At 52.0% G+C, this 18,926-nt stretch overlaps 1 protein-coding gene across 2 annotated transcripts in view; it reads left to right on the top strand.

The window, feature by feature from the left end:
* Nacc2 (NACC family member 2) overlaps positions 1-15,254 on the top strand; it is a 68,924-nt gene extending 53,670 nt beyond the window's left edge. For both annotated transcript variants that reach the window (XM_052181868.1, XM_052181869.1), the window contains exons 3-6: positions 5,852-6,016; positions 8,276-8,381; positions 8,920-9,017; positions 10,308-15,254. In XM_052181868.1, the coding sequence (XP_052037828.1) occupies positions 5,852-6,016; positions 8,276-8,381; positions 8,920-9,017; positions 10,308-10,819 (881 nt within the window). In that variant the 3' untranslated portion in view covers positions 10,820-15,254. The remainder of the gene's footprint in view (positions 1-5,851; positions 6,017-8,275; positions 8,382-8,919; positions 9,018-10,307) is intronic.
* The last annotated feature ends 3,672 nt before the right edge of the window (positions 15,255-18,926 follow it).

The raw sequence follows: 18,926 nt of genomic DNA, 5'->3' as shown, positions 1-18,926 counted from the left end.
GCTGGACTCAGGTGCCAGAGATGGGTATAAAAGCATTTCACTTGCTAGGCTGGGTGAGCTTGGCTCCAGGGAGAGACATTGGCCAGGACCAGGCATGTGAGGCTGCTCCAGCCACTCACGGGAGCCTAAGGGTCCTGCAAACAGAGCATAGGGGACCGCTTAGATCCAGAAGCTTGGTCACTGGGTCTGACATGGGCCCAGGTGGGTGCTGTTGGGTTATACCCTCACTGCCTACATCTTCTGTCAACTGGGCATGGTGAGTCTAAGGACCAATGGCCCTCTGTTCTGTACTGGGAGCCCACATCAGCCATGAATATGTGCACATCCCCTGGTCTCATGTCTTCTCTGGATCTCCCCAACCAGCTTGTCTTTTTGTGTGTACAGTTTCCCACATTTCCTTGAATCTGAGATAAATTTGTCCTATATTTTGGCATCTGTGAAATGGGTGTGTCCGGGTAACATTGCTAACATGTCTGGCCTCTGTCACACAGAGTCCCTCTTGCAATGAGAGCATCTGGGCTCCCTTTTTGAAGGGCTCCGGACACTGGAAAGGGACACTGCTTCAGGAAGTGCCTGTACTGGTAAGACCCATGTACGTTAGGTCCTTACAGGATGACAGGCCAGCCAGCAGGCCATGCTGAGCCACCACGGATCCAGCTAAACCACAGAGCCTACCCTCAGCACTGGGTGGAGACATGGCACCCAGACGAAAGCAAGCCACACTAGGTAGCCTTAACCTTCCTTTTTTTTGTTTGTTTGTTTTTGTTTTTTTTGTTTTTTCTTTGAGACAGGGTTTCTCTGTATAGCCCTGGCTGTCCTGGAACTGACTCTGTAGACCAGGCTGGCCTCGAACTCTGCCTGCCTCTGCCTCCCAAGTGCTGGGATTACAAGTGTGCACCACCACCTCCTGGTATCCTTAACCTTTCAAACTAAGGTTCAGCTGTTGCAGACCCTGGCCAGGAACTGCTAGTGACCCAGGTCTGGCTGGTATTGGGCAGGAAGTATATGTGTGTTAGGGATAGGAGTAGAGGCGCAGTCTTCTGTGGAAGGTCAGGCGTGTGTGGGGCTCCCCTTGCCTGGGTGCCTTCCTGCCATCGGGTGCCCGCTCACCTGCCTACCTGTGAGGCCTCTCCTACAGGCTGCCTGCTCTTCATCCACCTTCACCAGCACACAGCCTTGTGCTGGTTCTAGGTCCTGACTTCAAAGACCAAGATAGGATTCCACTGTGGTTTCAATGTGCATTTCTTGACTGAACGTTGAGCAGACATTTTCTTGGTACAGGTTCTCTTCCATAAATCCTTCTACATGTCTGCCCATTTTTGAAACTGAGGTCTGGTTGTTTTTAAAGATTAATTTGTCTATGTATGGGTTCTTTTGTCTGCATGTACATCTGCACACCAGAAGGGGTACTGGAATTGATGGGATTATGGTTATAGCCTGTCGTGAGCCTCCGTGAGGGTGCTGGGAATTGAACTTAGGACCTCTAGAAGAGCAGCCAGTGCTCTTAACCACTGAGCCATCTCTCCAGCTCTCAGGGTCTGTTGTTGTTTTCCCTGTATGTTTCTGGCTGTCCTGGAACACGTACTCTGTAGACTGAGCTGGCTGGCCTTGAACTCAGAAATCCACCTGCCTCTGTCTGCTCACCTGGCTTTTTTTGTTTTTGTTTTTAAGTGTTGAGTTTAGAGAACATTATTTTTTTCTTCCATCCTGCCCGTAGCCACTGTTTTGTTACTTTCACACAAGTTTTGGTTTTGTTTATTTCATTCTGAAGACCTCACATTTCTGCTTCTTTTAAGGATTTGTACTGTGGGAATCATGTCAAAACTCTTAGCCTAACCCAAGAACAGGGTTTTCCAACCTTTTGCTTCTGATTGAGAGAGGCCCTGGCTTTGGTTTGGGGTGGCTGTAGAAAGGTCTGAACCTGCTCCGCTCGCTGACTGGCGCATGGTCTGTGGGGCTCTGTGAGGAGCAGCTTTTCTCCCTGTGCCTTGTACAGCTCTTGACGACTCTGCCGGCGGTATAGGAGTCTTCCACGGTGTGAGTCAGCAGTTTTCTCTCACCACGGCCACGTTTATTCCACTCATAGTTAGGACTAAGGTTTATTTTCTGATTCTGAATTTGCAGGGGCGGGGGACTACCTCAAGCCTATGAAGTAGCCAGGCCTCTGTGAAGCTCTGACCTGGGTGGCTGGCTGCCATCTACCCACTGGCTGCCCCTTGTATCAGCTTGGTTTCCTGGTGGGGTTCCAGCAGTGCGGTTGTCATGCTGCTTCTGAAAGTGAATCCCAAGGACATTTGTGGAACAGGGTAGGAAAGGCTAGGGAGAGAAGCTGGGTACCCTCCTGGGGGCAGATCCTGTGGGAAGAAAACGGGCAGTGGAATCCCTCTGCCCTTCCCTGCCTCATGCTTTCCTCTGCCACTTCTTGGTGCTGGCAAGGGTGCCCAGGGCCTTACCCAGCTAAACATGCTCTACCTGAACTACACCCAGCGTGTTTATTTCTTTGCTGCTGCTTCTTTCTTTTTTTAAACATAGGGCCTCATGAAGCTTAAATTTGCTATATAGCTGAGGATGACCTTGAGTTCCTGATCTTCCTGCCTCTGCCAAGTGCTAGGATTACAGGCCTGAACCACCATGGCCAGCCTCCTCCTCCTTTTAAATGTGCATATAGTATACGGTGACATTTTGTGACATTAAGCACCTTCACACTGTCCAGCCATCACTATTATCCTAACCACAGAGCTTCTTGAGATCCTCCTAAACTGACAGATTCCCTACTCAATATCTACATTTTGCTTCTTGGGTCTATGGGGTTTGACTTAGCTTAGCTGCCTTCCTGGGTGACCATATTAAGAGCCTTGGAATGCAACCCACAGTATCATGTAACCACAGTTGGCTTCCATGGTGTGACCTGAGAGAGAGAGAGAGAGAGAGAGAGAGAGAGAGAGAGAGAGAGAGAGAGAGAAAGAGAAAGAGAGGGGGGATCAATGCCTGAGTGTCTAGGAGTGCTCCTAACAGAGCGAGCTTTCTGCTAGGACTAGGAAGCGATTTCACTTCAGCCAGTGGTTAGTCAGTGCTTCATGGAACTAGCTAACCATGCCTCGCATGATCTCACCCTAGGATGCTCAGTCCTAGAAACCAGAGACGTGTCACCTGGCCTGGGGAATGTGGAAGTGACGTCGATTCCACTGAGACCAGTCCTGGATGATAGGAGACTTAAGTCTCCTGCTACTGAGACCAGGACACAGGAAACCTGGTGTGATCATAGGATCTCCCTTCAGCTCACAATCCTCTTGGGGGAAGGAAGAGACGACACAGGGACAGACAGACTTCCAGCATACCTGGAACCAAGTACAGACCCTGACACAATCAAGACCCACTGAGGTCCACTAGGGGTGGGGTGGGTGGGGTGGGGGTGTGAATGTCCAGCCTCCTCTGGGAGTGATGTTCTAGAGTTCGATAGAACACCCCCTTGTAGTGGGTGGTGACTGAAGCCACTCAGGCCTGTGGTGTGGAGACTTGGGGAGGGGGCAGGGCACACAAAGGAGCTCAGAGCACCTTTGCAGATGAGCTAAGACTCAGATTGGTGTATTTTTAGCGGCAGTAGCATCCAGCACTTGGCAGGGCAGAAATAGCAGAGGTTTTTTGGGGCTCTGGGCTGACAGTCTCTGGCTCTTGGGGAGCCAGGCTGGGGAGGGGTGTGCATGTGGAGCACAAACAACTTCTGCTGTTGAGAAAAACATCTCGAGAGAGCGCTGGCTGTGGATGGAGAATTATTTCTGTTGGTGAACACTCTTTATGTAAATGCCACGCATAGCGCACAGCGTTGGCGCTGCTCGTTTGCATGTGTAATCACAGCGGGGCAGGGGGGGGGGCGATAATTATGTTTTAAAATACCATCCGGATTGTTTGATGTGTTCCCTCAGTCTCTGGGTAATTCCGGGCTGTAAAGACTCTTCATTGCTCCATTGGGTGGGAAATGCCACCTGGCTAGTCTGACCTCGGTTGGTACCGGGGCAGCACCTCAGCCCCTTCCACTCTTCTAGCTTCTGTCCTCTCTGGATGTCTGGCAACACTCTGACTTCCACATAACACCAGCAGAGCTGTGCCTCGGTCACCTGCTTGACCGTAGACACTGGGGCAGAGCACCTTCCAGGCTGAGACACCTCCTGCGTTCTCCTGTAATGATCCACTGTGTCTTAGGGTGTGGGTGGTCCTTTCAGAACACAGATATTGGCCCTTGGGGATGGGCACTCCAACATCTCCCTTAGGGGGAACGTGTCAAGATGACTTGCAAGTTCTTCCTGTGTAGGACCCTCCCTTGCTACCTGTCCTTAAGGCACGGCAACCCCTGATGAGAAGGCCTGAGAGTCCCTAGTGTGCCGTCTTTGTGAGAAGAAACCGGAAGCTAGCCCTGCTGTAGCAACCAGGCGCACCTGTGTCTGATCTTGGAGCTGTCTCAGGAAAGATCTAAGTCTGAGACACCTGTTTGGAGCCAGCCGACCAGGCTCTAAGCCTGTGAGACCAGTGGGTTCCAGCTGTCCTAGGACCAAGTCCTACCCTCACCACGCAGACACATAGGAAACACAGGCCCAGATACAAACATAGACATGACACATACATACAGACAAACATTCAGATACACAAACACACATGTATAAACATACATAGGGCACACACACAAACACAGGCATAGGCACACAGATACATAGAAACACACCCAGCTGAGAACAGCTGGCTGGGGACACAGGAAGGATGTGACACCTGTGTCCCCTGAGCAGGTATCTCTGTGTGTCACTCCTGTCTCTGTGGGCTGCAGGAGCATGGACCAAGGACTAGCTGAGAGCCTAGCCCAGCTGCAAGGCCTCCTGGGAAAAGGGACTGGAGGGGCAGGGGAAGAATGGGGACAAGACTGTGCAGGACTGTGAGGCACCACAGGTCCTCTTCGGTCTTGTAGCATATAGGGTGCCCAGCGAGCAGTCCCTATTAAGGAGCCTTGGCCCAGGCCCTCTGTGACTTGTGGGAGACTGTCGTCTTGCCCGTCGGATATTGATGCTGGCTAGATGGCATCCTGCAGTCTGTGGCACACTCACATCCAGGACTGCCTCTGTGGGCAGGTGTCACCGGTGCAGCCTCAGAGCAATGGGTACAGAGAGCTCTTCCGCCCAACTGCCTGTTCTAGAAGTGGTTTGCCAGAACATTTCCAGACTACAGGGATGCCAGACTGCCTGGCTTTACTCCTGACAAATATTTAAGAGCACTTTCTGTGCCAGGCCAAAATAGTCCAAGGGGACATATCCCGGAATGTGCTAAGACCCCTGTCCCTCATCTGCTAAGTAGAATTAGTCATCTCCGGTTACCTCTTGGATGAAGCCACTTTGAGGAGAGTCCGGGTCCCTACTTGGGGCCCTGGTCTGTTTTGCTGGCTGTCTCCTTCCGTGAGTTTTCCCGAGAGCAGAGCTGGCAGCTTCACACTCTGAAGGATGCGGGCTGCTGAGTGTAAGCCCCATCTGCAGCTTCAAGGTCTCTCTGGTCAGGCTGTCCCACATCCTGCCCCCAGTACAGACTCTGGCCTCCCCCGCAGCTCTCTCCTTCCCACCTACCCACAGTCTGTGGTCCTGACACCTCTGGGAAACACCACTCACCCACAGCAGCCTGGCGCCAGGCGTCTTTGCAGGACAGTGCTGGGTGCGGAGGCGGACACACTGCGTGTATAGCATAGAGGGCTGGCTGCCGTGGTCCAGCTGATCTGGAATGCTTCTAACCTGGGCCTTGGGGAATGTAGTGGACAGGCACAGAATAGCCCAGGTTTACCCGCAGACTCCAACCTAATTGGGTTAGCTTTTTGCCTTAGTGCAAGAGAAGCCAGAGCCAGTGCCCCTGGAGAGCCGCTCCTGTGTCCTCATCCGTCGAGACCTGGTGGCACTTCCTGCCAGCCTCATCAGCCAGATTGGGTACCGCTGTCACCCAAAGCTCTACTCGGAGGGAGATCCTGGAGAGAAACTGGAGCTTGTAGCAGGTGAGGTGGCCCCACCCATCACTCTATGCAAATGTCCAATACAGTATTTTTCAGAGCTATAAACAATACACTCATCACCAATCAGTCAAAAAGAAAGAAAAAAAGAACATCTTAAATTTCCTCTAATTTCCTTTTAGAAGAATGTGTCATTAAGAGGAGTTATTCAATTGAATTAATTTAGCATTTTAATTGAGTCCCCTGAGCTGGCCAGGCTTCTGATTGGCAGGGGCTATATCCATGATGCATTTTAATTTAGGTCACAGATAGAACCAAATCACATAGTTACCGGTGTCTCTCCTGCCCCAGTGTTCAGTCGTGGTGTCTGAACAGTAGCTCACACTGCACAGTGGAGTCCAGAAGCCCTTGGGGCCAGCGCCTTTTTGGAAGCTTCATCCCTTTAGTGTTGGGATGCTTGCGTTTTATAAGGCAGTATTCAGCAAGATCCGAGTGGGTGTGTCCCATTGCTTCCAGCTTCCTTTGATTGCCTGTTTGAGAGAAGTCTCTATATAGCCCTGGATTTCCTGGAACTTGGCATGTAGACCAGGCTGGCCTCCAACTCACAGAGATCCATCCCCTTGTCTCTGTCTCCGTGAGTGGATTAGAGGTGTGGGCTGCCATGCCTGGGCTTCAATTGCTCAGTTTGTTTGCTTGGGAAGCCCCAAGCAAGCTGAACATGTTCCTCAGCCCTGCACCTTAGCTCTGCCTCCCTGAAGCACCCTCTCCTGCTTCCATCTTGATACTACCCCCTACTGGCACATCCTGGGTAGCATCTTGAGATCCACTCTCTTAACAGAACAGAAACTCCAGATTCTGTCCAGTTGTAACCCTCTCCTGGAAACCACTGCCTTAGAGACCTCATTACTAACCAGCTCTCCGTAGGCAGCAGGAGTGTAGCTTCCAGGGTGGCATGGAGTGGGGCTGCTTCATCGAAGTCCTAGGGCGGAATAGAATCTCTGGAAGCTACTAGAGACAGTCTCTCAGACTGCTGTGATGCCTTTTAAGAGGGTAGAAGTATTCCTCAGGCAAGAACAGGTTCCTGTCTTCACCTAATCTCTTCCTTCTGCAAAGACCTAATTTCACAGGAAGACCCAGTTTCAGGGAAGACCCAAGAACCAGGCGTGGTGTGCAAAGCTGTAACCAAGGGCCTGGGAGGGAGGCTGAGGCAGGGTGATGGAGAGCTGAAGGCAAGCTTAGACTCTATAGTAAGAACTTGTCTTGAAACAAAAAGGCTTAGCCCATGCTCTGTCGAAAAGAAGATTAGCAACCACTGGTGATGGCCCACGCCTTTAATCCCAGCACTCAGGAGGCAAAGGTCGGTGGATTTCTGAGTTTGAAACCAGCCTGGTCTACAAATCTATCCCATGATGGCCAGGGCTACACAGAGGAAACTGTCTTGAAAAACAACAACAAAAAAAAAACAACAAAAAAAAAACCCATTAGATGAATGAGACCCACTTAGGTGGGAGTGCGTAGCCAGAACCACAGTTTGGGCGCGCCTCCAGCCAAGTGGCAGGCTCTCCCCCCCCCACACACACACAGCAGTAGCACCCCCCACACACACACACAGCAGCAGCACCCCCCCCCACACACACACACAGCAGCACCCTGTAAACGGGGCCTCCCTGACTCTGCCGTTCTCACCTCCATAGGTTCTGTCCTCGGCTCACCCACATTATACAGGGGCCCCTGGGACATTGTTGGCTCTCTTCAGGGTCAATGGCTGAGAATGGCTTCCCTGTTCACTTCTGCACTAGAGCTTCCTTGAGCACCTGAGGTAGACAAGCCAGTGATGGCCAGCAGAAGCCTCAGCTGGATTCTCCACACTGCTGTCCATTCTCTCCCAACGCTCTCTGGAGTCTAGTAAAGGACAAGGTGGAAAGACAAAGACAAAGCCCCAGAAAGTCCCTGAGCAGGTGGCGAGGGCCTGAGTCCTCTAATCCTGCCCGCAGGCCTTATCACAATAAAGGAAGCTGGGGGAGGGGGGGCGTTAAATGAAACTACTGAAGGCCGGGGTTTGCCACATCACTTGGTTCTCCAGCCCTGGTGGCTTTTAGTTGAGGGTGGGAGTATAACAGGGAAAGGTTTGGCCTTGGCATCCTCCAGCCCTGGTGTCTTCTAGCAGGTTAGAACTGAGACCTCTCTTCACCCCCCACCCCGCCTTAGGCTCCCCTTTCTTGGCCTTGGCCCCTCCCTAGAGGGCACGCGCCCCGGTGAGTTTATAAGGCTAACACCTCACACGTTGATGTTTGCCGGCTTTAGGCTCCGGGGTCTACATCACGCGGGGCCAGCTCATGAACTGCCACCTGTGTGCAGGGGTGAAGCATAAAGTCCTGCTGCGGAGGCTCCTGGCCACCTTCTTTGACAGGTAGGTGTTCAGGGGCTGCAGAAGCTTCTAGAGTTTCCGCTAGCTGTGAGCTGCCTTGGTCATGAAAGCTTCGAGCTTTTACAGCCTTCCACATACAAATGTGGGCGTCTGACATGGAGAGGCTCTAGAAAGGTCCTCGTGTGCTAGGGCCCAGTCTGGAGAAATACTGGCTGTGTAGCCCTCCCCAAAGAAAGTGAAAAGCTATGTGTACGCTACCATGTGCATGGGTCAAAAGAGTCCCTTCCCCAAGGAAAAGCAAGTCGCTCAGATGACTCAGGATTTCCCAGGAATAATGTCTGGACTAGTCGGCTTCCTAGTCTTGTCACACAGGTTGTCCACCCCCTGGGATCTCCATCCCATAGAGGAAGACTGGACCTTCCTTCAGCATTGTGCATGCCTCAGAGACAGACATTCTTGTTCAGGAGAGACATGGGCGGTGTGCAGCTTTGAGCTCTTTCACCTGGTATGTGAATGGGGAGCTCTGTTCCTGGGGTCACTTCTGGACCAACTCTGCCTCCTGTCCTCATCCCTCCTCCAGGAACACACTGGCCAACAGCTGTGGCACCGGCATTCGCTCCTCTACCAGTGACCCGAGCCGAAAGCCGCTGGACAGCCGAGTCCTGAATGCTGTGAAACGTGAGTGGGCAGTGAAGGGTCACTCTGGTAGGGTGGGCCTGAGACTCTAACATGAGTGGGCAGGGAAGGGTCACTCCGGTAGGGTGGGCCTGAGACTCTAACATGAGTGGGCAGTGAAGGGTCACTCCAGTAGGGTGGGCCTGAGACTCTGACATGAGTGGGAAGCAAAGGGTCACTCCAGTAGGGTGGGCCTGAGACTCTGACATGAGTGGGAAGCAAAGGGTCACTCCTGTAGGGTGGGCCTGAGACTCTAGGAATCCCATCTGGACTTGAGATGTCAACCCGAGGCAGGCTAAGGCCCCAGGGTCATTCGGGGCCACGGGCTCCTGTCCTGCTGCCTGCTTTGGCCTGCAGCTCTGGGACCAGGGGAGAGAAAAGAACAGCAAGTAGAACTCGTCTCGAGGTGTTAACGTCCTTGGTAGGTTTCCAAGTGTGACGAATTCAGCTGCGAAACTATTTTAATATGTGAAATAGATCTAATTTTCCTTTTTGAACAAAACCCCTTATTTACATGTTGAGGTTATTTTGAGCCTTTGCCATCTGTTCGGCCGGCTTCTGCCTCCCGCTCCTGCGTGGTGGGGCGGAGCCCAGTCCATCTCTGTGGCAAGCCACCGCCCAGCCCTGTGGCTCAGATGCAGAAGAAGCTGTGCCACCCAATACACACAGAGACTGGCCCAGAGTACAGCTGCATGGGGCCACTGGCCCAAGAAACGTCTTATTTTCTCACTTAGAAATTCCCTTTGTGAGAGGAATTCTATCTTATAGAAGAGGGTGATTAAGTCCTGAGGAGTGAAGTGACCCAGAGATCCTGGAAGGCGGCGAAGCCGGACTCTTAGGGACCTGTTCCTGGCTGATGCTTGTGGGGACCTAGGCCTGACCTTGGTCTCCAGCTCCTTAGGAAACAGAAGAGGCTTTTGATTTGTTACATTGATGAGGACACCCACACTCCTTTTTGTCTGCTGTGTCTGAAACTAGAGATGGTGTTAGGGAGCCAACTGATCATGTGGGGATTACCTGACCTGTCTCATTTTTCAGGGGGAGGGGGAAGGTTAGACACAGGTCCACGCAGACATACCTTACTGTTATAGACATGTCCCAAAAAGTCATATGGGCCTCCTGGGTGGAGCAAAGAAACAGTGACTTCTGGGTTGATAGCTCAGATCAGGAGATCCCAGTGGGAATCAAGATTGCAGACACTCCAGCCCCGGGGCACCTTACTTCTGTGGACACTTAGGCAGCAGTGGGGGGAGGGGAGGCTACTCTTACTCCTCTTCCTTCTCTCCCGTGCAGTGTACTGTCAGAACTTTGCCCCCAGCTTCAAAGAGAGTGAGATGAACGTGATCGCCGCAGACATGTGTACCAATGCTCGCCGTGTCCGTAAGCGCTGGCTGCCCAAGATCAAGTCCATGCTTCCAGAGGGTGTGGAGATGTACCGTAGCGTCATGGGTGCATCAGCCACCAGTCTGCCTCTGGACCCCGAGTTCCCGTCTGCAGCTTCCCAGGTGTTTGAGCAGCGCATCTATGCTGAGCGACGAAACGACGCGGCCACCATAGTGGCTCTGAGAACTGATGCCGTGAATGTTGATCTGAGCACTTCAGCCAACCCTGCCTTTGAGGCTAGTGAGGAGGTGGATGGGGCTGGCTCGGTTATCCAGGAGGTGGCTGCCCCTGAGCAGCTGCCTGCTGATGGCCAAAGCTCCCCTCAGGCCTTTGAGCAGGGCAACACCAGCTCCAGTAGGCCTCAGACACCAGTGGCCACAGCAACAAGAAGGCCAGAGGGCACCTATGCAGGGACCTTGTGAGTGGCCCACAGGGCCGACTCACGAGGGACCGAGTACTGAAGCTGCTTGCATGCGTTACTAATACAAACAAATGTGATCAAGCCACTTACCTACTGAACCGCTACTGCTGCCTGACAAAAATGTGATTTTTATTCTGCCTGTACTTAAAATGGATGAAGGAAACAAATGCATTCATTATACTGTAAACATTTAGGCCGCTGGCCACTCTCTGGGACAAAGGCCCCAGGGCAACTTTTTGATATTCCCCAGCTCAGTCTCCCATGGTAGTGCTCTCTCTCTCCCTCCTTGGGGAGGTAGAAGAGGCCACCAGGTCCCTGATGTCCTGCCCTGACCCTGCCTCATCCACCCTTCCTATTCCCTCTGCTCTGAAAGCAGAAGCTGGGGCAGCAGTGGCCTGGGGCTGGAGGGGCAAACGCGACACTCCACTCCATTCTTACCCGTAAGGACCCTACTGGGACAGTGGGGGATGGCTGGGCCCCCAGAGGCCAGACTTCTCTTGTTTTCATTCCTCCCAAGAAGCTGCCTGCGTGTTTGCGCATGCCCACACACATGCTTGTGCGTGCTTGCATGTGTGTGTGTGTGTGTGTGTGTGAGTGTGTGTGTGTGTGTGTGAGAGAGAGAGAGAGAGAGAGAGAGAGAGAGAGAGAGAGAGAGAGAGAGGATGGCCCTGCCCTGCAGTAGCTGTGGCTGGTCACCTAAGGGTGGGGGAAAGATGAGGTGTTCCCCCCCTCCATACCTGAGTCCTCACTCTGCTCCACCCAGACCCCCAGCGGCTGGCCTGCTGACCCCCCAGGGTCTCTCTGTCCCTGACCATGGCTGCCCTCACCACCCTCTGCCTCTCCAGCCACTCTGGGATTTTGCTTGTTTGCTGTTTTTGTTTAGTTCAGATCTATTTTGTTTGTGGTTTGGAAACTTTCAGACCGAACAGAGGAAAAAAAAAAAAGAAAAAAGGAAAAAAAAAGTGAGAGACTAGTGTCCCTGTCCCCAGCCTGCTGCGGATTTGGGTGAATCCATGTCCATAACCCCCATCTTGGCCTCCCACTGGAGGCAGGGGGCCCAGGAAAGTATAGCTATCTGTGAATAGCCGAGCTAGACCCCTGTGGGCCTGGCCAGCAGGACACTGCTGCCTGGGTGGGTTTGTCACTCCTTGTGGGCACCTGTGTAGTTGGTGGCAGGTACAGGCCCTATAAGCCTGGGCCAGGGAAGTTGGCAGGTGTGGATCTCACGGGGGACCAGAAACTTAGAATGTCATGAGGATGGCACCTGCAGGGGCCGTTGAGGACAGGTGGTGGGCTTGAAGCTGGCCCTTTATCATTTTTAAGTGTGGGATATTCTCCTGAGGCCACTTACCCAAGTGTCTCCTCGAGGACTGCCTGCCCACCTGCACAACCTCGCAGCTGCTGAGGTGCCCAGGGACACCCACGGTAAACTTGAAAGGCCTAATCCCTATCCCTCTATGCATTTTGAATTTGCTGCCCTATGAATCCCTCCTGTGCACCCACAGGCTGCAGTCCTTTCCCCATTTGGATAGGAGACCTGAGGTGCAGTTTAGACTCCCTCTGTGTCGCCTTCTTTTTGCAGGCGCTTCCCTGTCTTAGGGCCTCACAGGTAGACCCCATACTGTGCTGACTATACATAACAATGCATGTATAGTCATACATGTGCTGACAATACATGTATAGTTATAGCTTTCCCCCTCCCCTCTTTTGAAAGACCACGTGGTGTGGGGAAGGCAAAGGGGCATCAAGGCAGGCACCGTGGGAACTGAGCTGAGCCCCTCCCCCTGCTCCTTGGTAACCCAAGGCCTGCATTCCTAGGGCCAGTTCAGAGGCGAGCTAATCTCCAGCTCTGGAACTAGCTGCCCAGAGATGGGCCTCTCACCTCTCCCATGACCGTCTTAGTCCTATCCTAGGTAGGTTGGAGCCCCAGCCAGCCCTTTAGTGACTTGGACCAAACCTTCCTGGTGCTGGGTGAAGACCAGAGAACTGTAGAGGACATGGCAGGATTGGGGGCAGGGCTGCGCCCTTCCCCTCTGGAATATCCCTTCATCTGCTTCCCCCACCCAAATTTGCACTTTACTTTAACCATCCTCGGGGACCTTTGGGCAACACACCCACCTGTTTTGGTTGGTGGTAGAAGGGCTCTTTCTCATCCCTCCTCTCCAAGATGGGTATGGTCCCCACCCTGGGCCAGCGTAGGGAGGGTGCCGCTGGCCATTAGAGGAGACGGTGGCCGCACAGAATGCCTGACCACTGCTCGGGCTAGCACAATGTCCTCAACCTCTGTCCCTTAGTGTTTATAATTGCCATCTGTTTTGTTATGGGTAAGGAAGGCAAGAGCTATAGGTAAACCTTCAATAATATTAAATGTGAATGGATTCTGAGCTCTTCCTGTGCCCCGGGTGGGCCAGACAGAGCGTTTTGCACTAATGTGTCCCATGGTGGACGTGGTGGGGAGCGTTTGCAGACATGCATGGCCAATGACTGTACCTGCTTGGGGGGGGCACTCCCTCTGCATCCTGAATGTACTGCAAGGCAGGCAGGTGGCAGGCCTGGGCTCTGAGGGGCCTTCCAGAGTGCCTTAGCATCTTTTGATTATTTTTTTCCAAGGAAAACCAATTTAAAAAACCAGACCCCCTCCTTTGTTTACAAGATGACTAATTCCAGAATCGGGGCTGTCTTGTCCTGTCATGTGACCCTGACTCGTCCAGACCCCATAGGTGAGAGCCTCTCAGCATTTGTCAGATGTCTACACCTCTGTTCCTAGCGTGACTACTAACTAGCAATATGCACATACTATGTAGAGTCTATTGTAGAAACTATTGCTACATCAGCATCTTTGCCACGAGGACAGTCGGGACTGGATCTGGATGGAGCTGCTGGGGCAGGGTTGGATCCAGGCATTACCCTTCTGTCCTCTCAGAGCAGACAATAGTCCCTGAGGCAGCTGGGACGAATGCAGCAGGTCCAGGGAGAGGGACCAGAGACAGGGCTGATCGTGTGAGCCTGGAGGGCTGCCTGTCTGCCCGGCTGTCTCACTACTTGAATTCTGTATTGTTTTCTACACCAGTTGTTTCGGCTAACATCTGATTTGGTGTCTTACTTTGCCCTTGAATGTGGGTGCGGCCAGTGAAGTGTGAAAGGCAGCTGAGGAGAGACTCTGAGGGCCCCTTCGTGGTGTGACTGCAGGTGTGGGCCTGGAGGAAAACTAGCTATGTGGTGTTTGTTTAGAACCTAAAGGAAGGCAGAAGAAAGGGGATGTGAGGGCTGGCAAGCTGACAGGGAGTCCCCTCCAAGGGACTGTGGGGTGCCTGGTGCTACCTGGTTCAACAGCGAAGCTTCCTAAGCTCAGTGCTACCCAAGTCTTGCTCTGCCCCATCGTTCCATGCTTGGATTCCCTAAAGATGGTGATTCTTAGCTGATGTGGGAGGGGCATGTGGCCCATCAGCCAGCTGAAAATCGAAAGACTATGTTAGAATCTGCTTGCCGTGCATCCCAGATTGGAATGGTGACAAGCATGTGACATCTCAGCTTTACCTACTGCTTGGAACGGTGCTGCTGCTGCTTCTGTGTGGCTCTGCACGTCAGGCAGCCCAGCCTGTGGTGCTGCAAGAAGGGCTCAACACAAAGTGTGTCAAAGGTGGCAAAGGCGTTTGCTTTGTTTTGTTTTCCTAGAAAGGAAAAGGATGCAGGATCTAAAACATTCTGACTGAATAGCCTCTGCTTGTGTCCCATCGGCCGCCTCATTGCTAGCGTTTTACACACGATTGTGATTTTTATGTCAAAAGAAGCCAAAATTTGCAATACTATTTTTAGCAAACAAAAAGAGAACTCAGTATAAAATGTATAAATATTTTTGACTTGAACATTTTGGGTGGCTCTGGGTGCAAGAAGAACATTTATCCCTTCAGTGGGATGTTTGGAGAAAAGGACCCAAGGAAGAGGGCTGTTTTGAAGGCACTGTGCAGGGGTTAAAGTAGCATCATAACTCATGACTGTTAGAAATAAATTAATTAAGTCAGTTGCTCCCCTACCTCTAAGGAGGCCTTCACAGAACCACTGAGCTAGAGCAGACACCGCATCTTGGCTTTCTTTTGCTTTAGGGAGGAGGAGACTTTGGTTTTTGGGTTTTTTATTTTGGTTTGTTTTTGTTTTTGTTTTCTTCCTCGGCATCCTCCTCTCTCTGTGTTGTGACCCTGTAGTGACAAGACTGTTACTTTGTAGCCATGGCTGAAAACATTGTATCAATAACAACAAAAAAATAAATAAAACAAACACAGCTATGTCCACAAGCTGACCAGGGAAACCCAAGAGCTGTGAGCCTGTGCTCAGAGCTGTTTCAGAAGTGGAAATCCATGACAAAAGGTTGTCATCATTAATTGTAAAGCGCTTTGTAAAGTTCACATTTACAGAATAATAAAGTCAGTTCAAACCCAGCTTTCCTGAACTTTGCTTGACCAGTGAGATTGGGGACATAGTATTGGAGAGATGTTGGGAAGAGATTTGGCTGTGGCCTGTCCCTGAAAAGTCCCTATTTGAGAGATACAGGAGTGTGCCGCTGCTTAAACTGAGTAATGGTTTTATTCAATTTATTGTCTACAGAATGGCTCTTCCTCTTCACCTGGGCAGAGGGACAGCTGCATGTGGGTGGAGTTTATTGGAGCTGAACTAGGGTTCGGGTTTGGGCCTGGCAGTCGCTCTCTCTGTTTCTCACTGCCTTCGGGTACCGGCTGAGCTCACTCTAGGGTGGGGTTGGTGAGCAGGAGTTAACGTGAGTCTCTGAAGAGGGTCCTAGCAGCAGCCTCTGGGGTCTTACCTTGAACCCTGACTGTTTACACACCCCATGGGTTTTGCATGGGTCTGTGCTATGTGTATGTCCCCAGGAGAAGGTGTTCTAAGCCCTGTCCAGCACCGCATGATCACTCTTCTCCCCCTCCTCCTTCCTCCTCTTCCCTATTTTTTTTTAAGATGTTGTGTAGCCTCGGCTCTCCTGGAACTCACTCTGTAGACCAGACTGGTCTTGAGCTCAGAAATCCACCTGCCTCTGCCTTCCAAGTGCTGGGAGTAAAGGCGTGCGCCACCTCCGCCCGGCTCAACCACTCTCTTAAAGGAGTGTTTGAGGTAGGGTCACCCAGAGCCATCTCCTATGGGAGGAAGCCTCAATGATATACTGTCCCCATCCAAATGCCCAAAGAACAAGGTCACAGGTGTGAGAGGTGAGCACTGAGTCGTCACCCCCACCCCCCACCCCCCCACCCCCCACCCCCGTTCACATCCTACCACCAACTCCAGCTACCCCCCTTCACATCCTACCACCAACTCCAACTTGGACCAGGCTCAATGGATCCATGCCCACATTGGGGGAGGTGCTCGGCCTTAAGAGACACATCCCTTCTCAGGACACATTACCCTGGCTCCAAAACCCTACCTCTGCTGCTACTACCCCCCTAGCCTTCATCCACTCGGGCTGGTAGATTCTTAGCCATGCACTTTGGCAGTGAAGGAACCAGAAGAGGCTAATGGAGGCCTACCCAGAAGGCACCAAGACCTGTAGGGGTCAGAGAGTATTGAAGCGAGACAGGTTTTGTCTTAGCAGGATTGGAATTGGTCACTTAGCTCATGTCAGCTGCCAGAGTCATTCTGGCTCTCCAAGAAGGAGAAGGCTGTGAAGTGCCAGCAGGGGTTTATCCTCAGCCCTGCCCTGCTGTGACCCTGTGACCTGGGAGCCTCTGACGAAACCTGGCTATGCTCAGAAAATGTGCATCAGCTTCTTGCATTGGGGCACAACACTTCCGTCCCTGGTTCTTAACCCTTTCAAGGAGGAAGCTGGTGTATCATCAGGCTCCTGGCTTTGCCCAGCTTTTAATCCAGCAGGAAATTGCTGCTGGCCCAGGGAGGCCTGCAGAGGGTGGGCTTGGGGTTCGTGATAGACTCACTGAAGTCCTTAAGTCCCATATTCTTGCATTGTTCACAGGAGGGACAGCCCCTCCCTGCCAGTCTAAGAGGGATCTTAATGTGGCTTTGGACAGAGCCAGCCCTACCAAGGTGAAAGGATTCCATCTCTGCCACCACAACTGCCTGTGAAAGGTCATGGGTCACTTATCGAGGGACCCTCACAAAAGAGAGGAGAGCGAGGGGAGTGGGAGGGATGAGCGGCTTTAATCCCAGCAAAGGCAGGGGGATGTCTGTGAGTACAAGGCCAGCCTGGCTTCAGAGCAACTTCTAGGACGGCTAGGGCTATCGAGAGAAAACAACAACAACAACAACAACAACAACAACAACAGAAGAAGAACAGCAGAGGACTGGGCAGCAGATGGAAGGCCCCTTTCCCTTTCATCAGGTAGGGCGTGGGAACTTCAGAACCAGGGCAGAGCCCTGCAGCAGTAGGAGAGGCGGGCTTACCCTAAGGTCTCAACTGCCAACCCCAGAAGGTCACCGGGATCCCTGCAGGCTTCTGTCGAAGGGCTAAGGAGAGGAGGTGGATTCAAGGATCTAGTGTGACAGCAGGGAGGTCTCCCCCTACAGAAGTATAAAACTACCACATTGGCCCTGGACATTTACCACCTGTGTTGGGGGTCTTAGGGCTTGCAGGGGACTGAAGAGATGTGGCTCAGAGGGATGTGCAGCAGGCTCTTTGCTGAGTGGGAGGGGCTCGGTGACTTGGGGGCTGAGAGAATTCAGAGCCAGCTGGGTCTCTGAGCCAGAGCCCCCCTCCTGTCCTTAGGCATTCCGGGTCATGAAGCTGGCGCCAGTCTTCCCAGATCCTTAGCTGATGTATGGACAGGAGGAAGACCGAATCCGAGCAAAGCAGGCTGCCTCCTTAGGGGCTGTGGCGCTGTCTGCGCAGGGCAGGGGCAGAACAGGGTAAGGAGCCAGGATTTCTATGGGGAGTGACCCCAGTGTTTATGTGGCTCTATATTGGGCTGCCTCAGAAGCAGAAATGATCTCGGGAGGGCTGGTGACCCCAGTGTTTATGTGGCTCTATACTGGGGCTGCCTCAGGAGCAGAAATGATCGTGGGGGGTCGGGGGTGGGGGCTGGTGAGTAGGTAAAGGTGCTCTCTGCCATGGTGACCTGAATTCAATCCCTGGGATCCACATAGTGGAAGCAGAGAACTGACACAGGCAAGTTGTCCTCTGATTCCCAAGCATACTTTGTACCATTTGTTTCTCTCTCTCAAAAAATGTATTAAAAAACATCTGTTACCCTGGGCTGAGAGATGGCTCAGCGGTTAAGAGCACTGACTGCTCATCCAGGAAGAAGTCCTGAGTTCGATTCCCAGCAACCACACAGTGGCTCACAACCATCTGTAATGGGATTCGATGCCCTCTTCTGTCTGATGTTCTCTTCTGTCATGCAGGTATATTTGTAAATAGAGTGCTCATATACATAAATAAATAACTCAAAAAATGTGTGTCGCCCCAAGAACAGAAGTCATCCCAGAAGCACCCATCCATGGCACTCTGGTCTCTTTTATTGGCACATATGAATTACAGACAATAATGTGTTTCATTATGATAATGTATCTGATCGTATCCACCCTCTTCTGTCCTCCCACTGATTCCCTTCCTTTCTCCAACTGGTCCCCTTTACTCTACACCTTTTTATGTGTGTGGCCTACTGAGTTTCACTCGGGTTGCTTACAGAGACGTGGTGAAGAGGCTGGCGAGATAGTTGAGCAGTTTAGAGCACTGACTGCTCTTCCACAGCACCCAATTCTTGCCTCACACTCTTGCAATTTCCAGAGGATCCAGCGCCCTTTTCTGGCTTCTGCAGGCACTGCAACACATAGTGTTCAGGCAGAAAAAACACTCATGCACGTAAAATTAAAACAAAGGTAAAAAATAAAACAACGGAAACCTGGATGAAGGGCTGTCTGCAGGAGCATACGTAGCTTACAAGTGGCTACACCACTAAAGATAATGTGTCTCTCTTTGCCCCAACATCCATTAACTACATGTAGATTCTAAGGGAGAGGGAGGGGCCTTGTGAACCCTCTCTCCTTTCTCTGCAGGCCTTACACACACACACATACACACACACACACACACACACACATACACACACACATACACACATACACACACACACACACACACACACACCAAC

Source organism: Apodemus sylvaticus, chromosome 5 (genome assembly GCF_947179515.1).
Source record: "Apodemus sylvaticus chromosome 5, mApoSyl1.1, whole genome shotgun sequence".
Classification (NCBI taxonomy): Eukaryota; Metazoa; Chordata; class Mammalia; order Rodentia; family Muridae; genus Apodemus; species Apodemus sylvaticus.
Note: the sequence above shows the minus strand (reverse complement) of the source record. Positions and strands in the feature narration are given on the sequence as shown.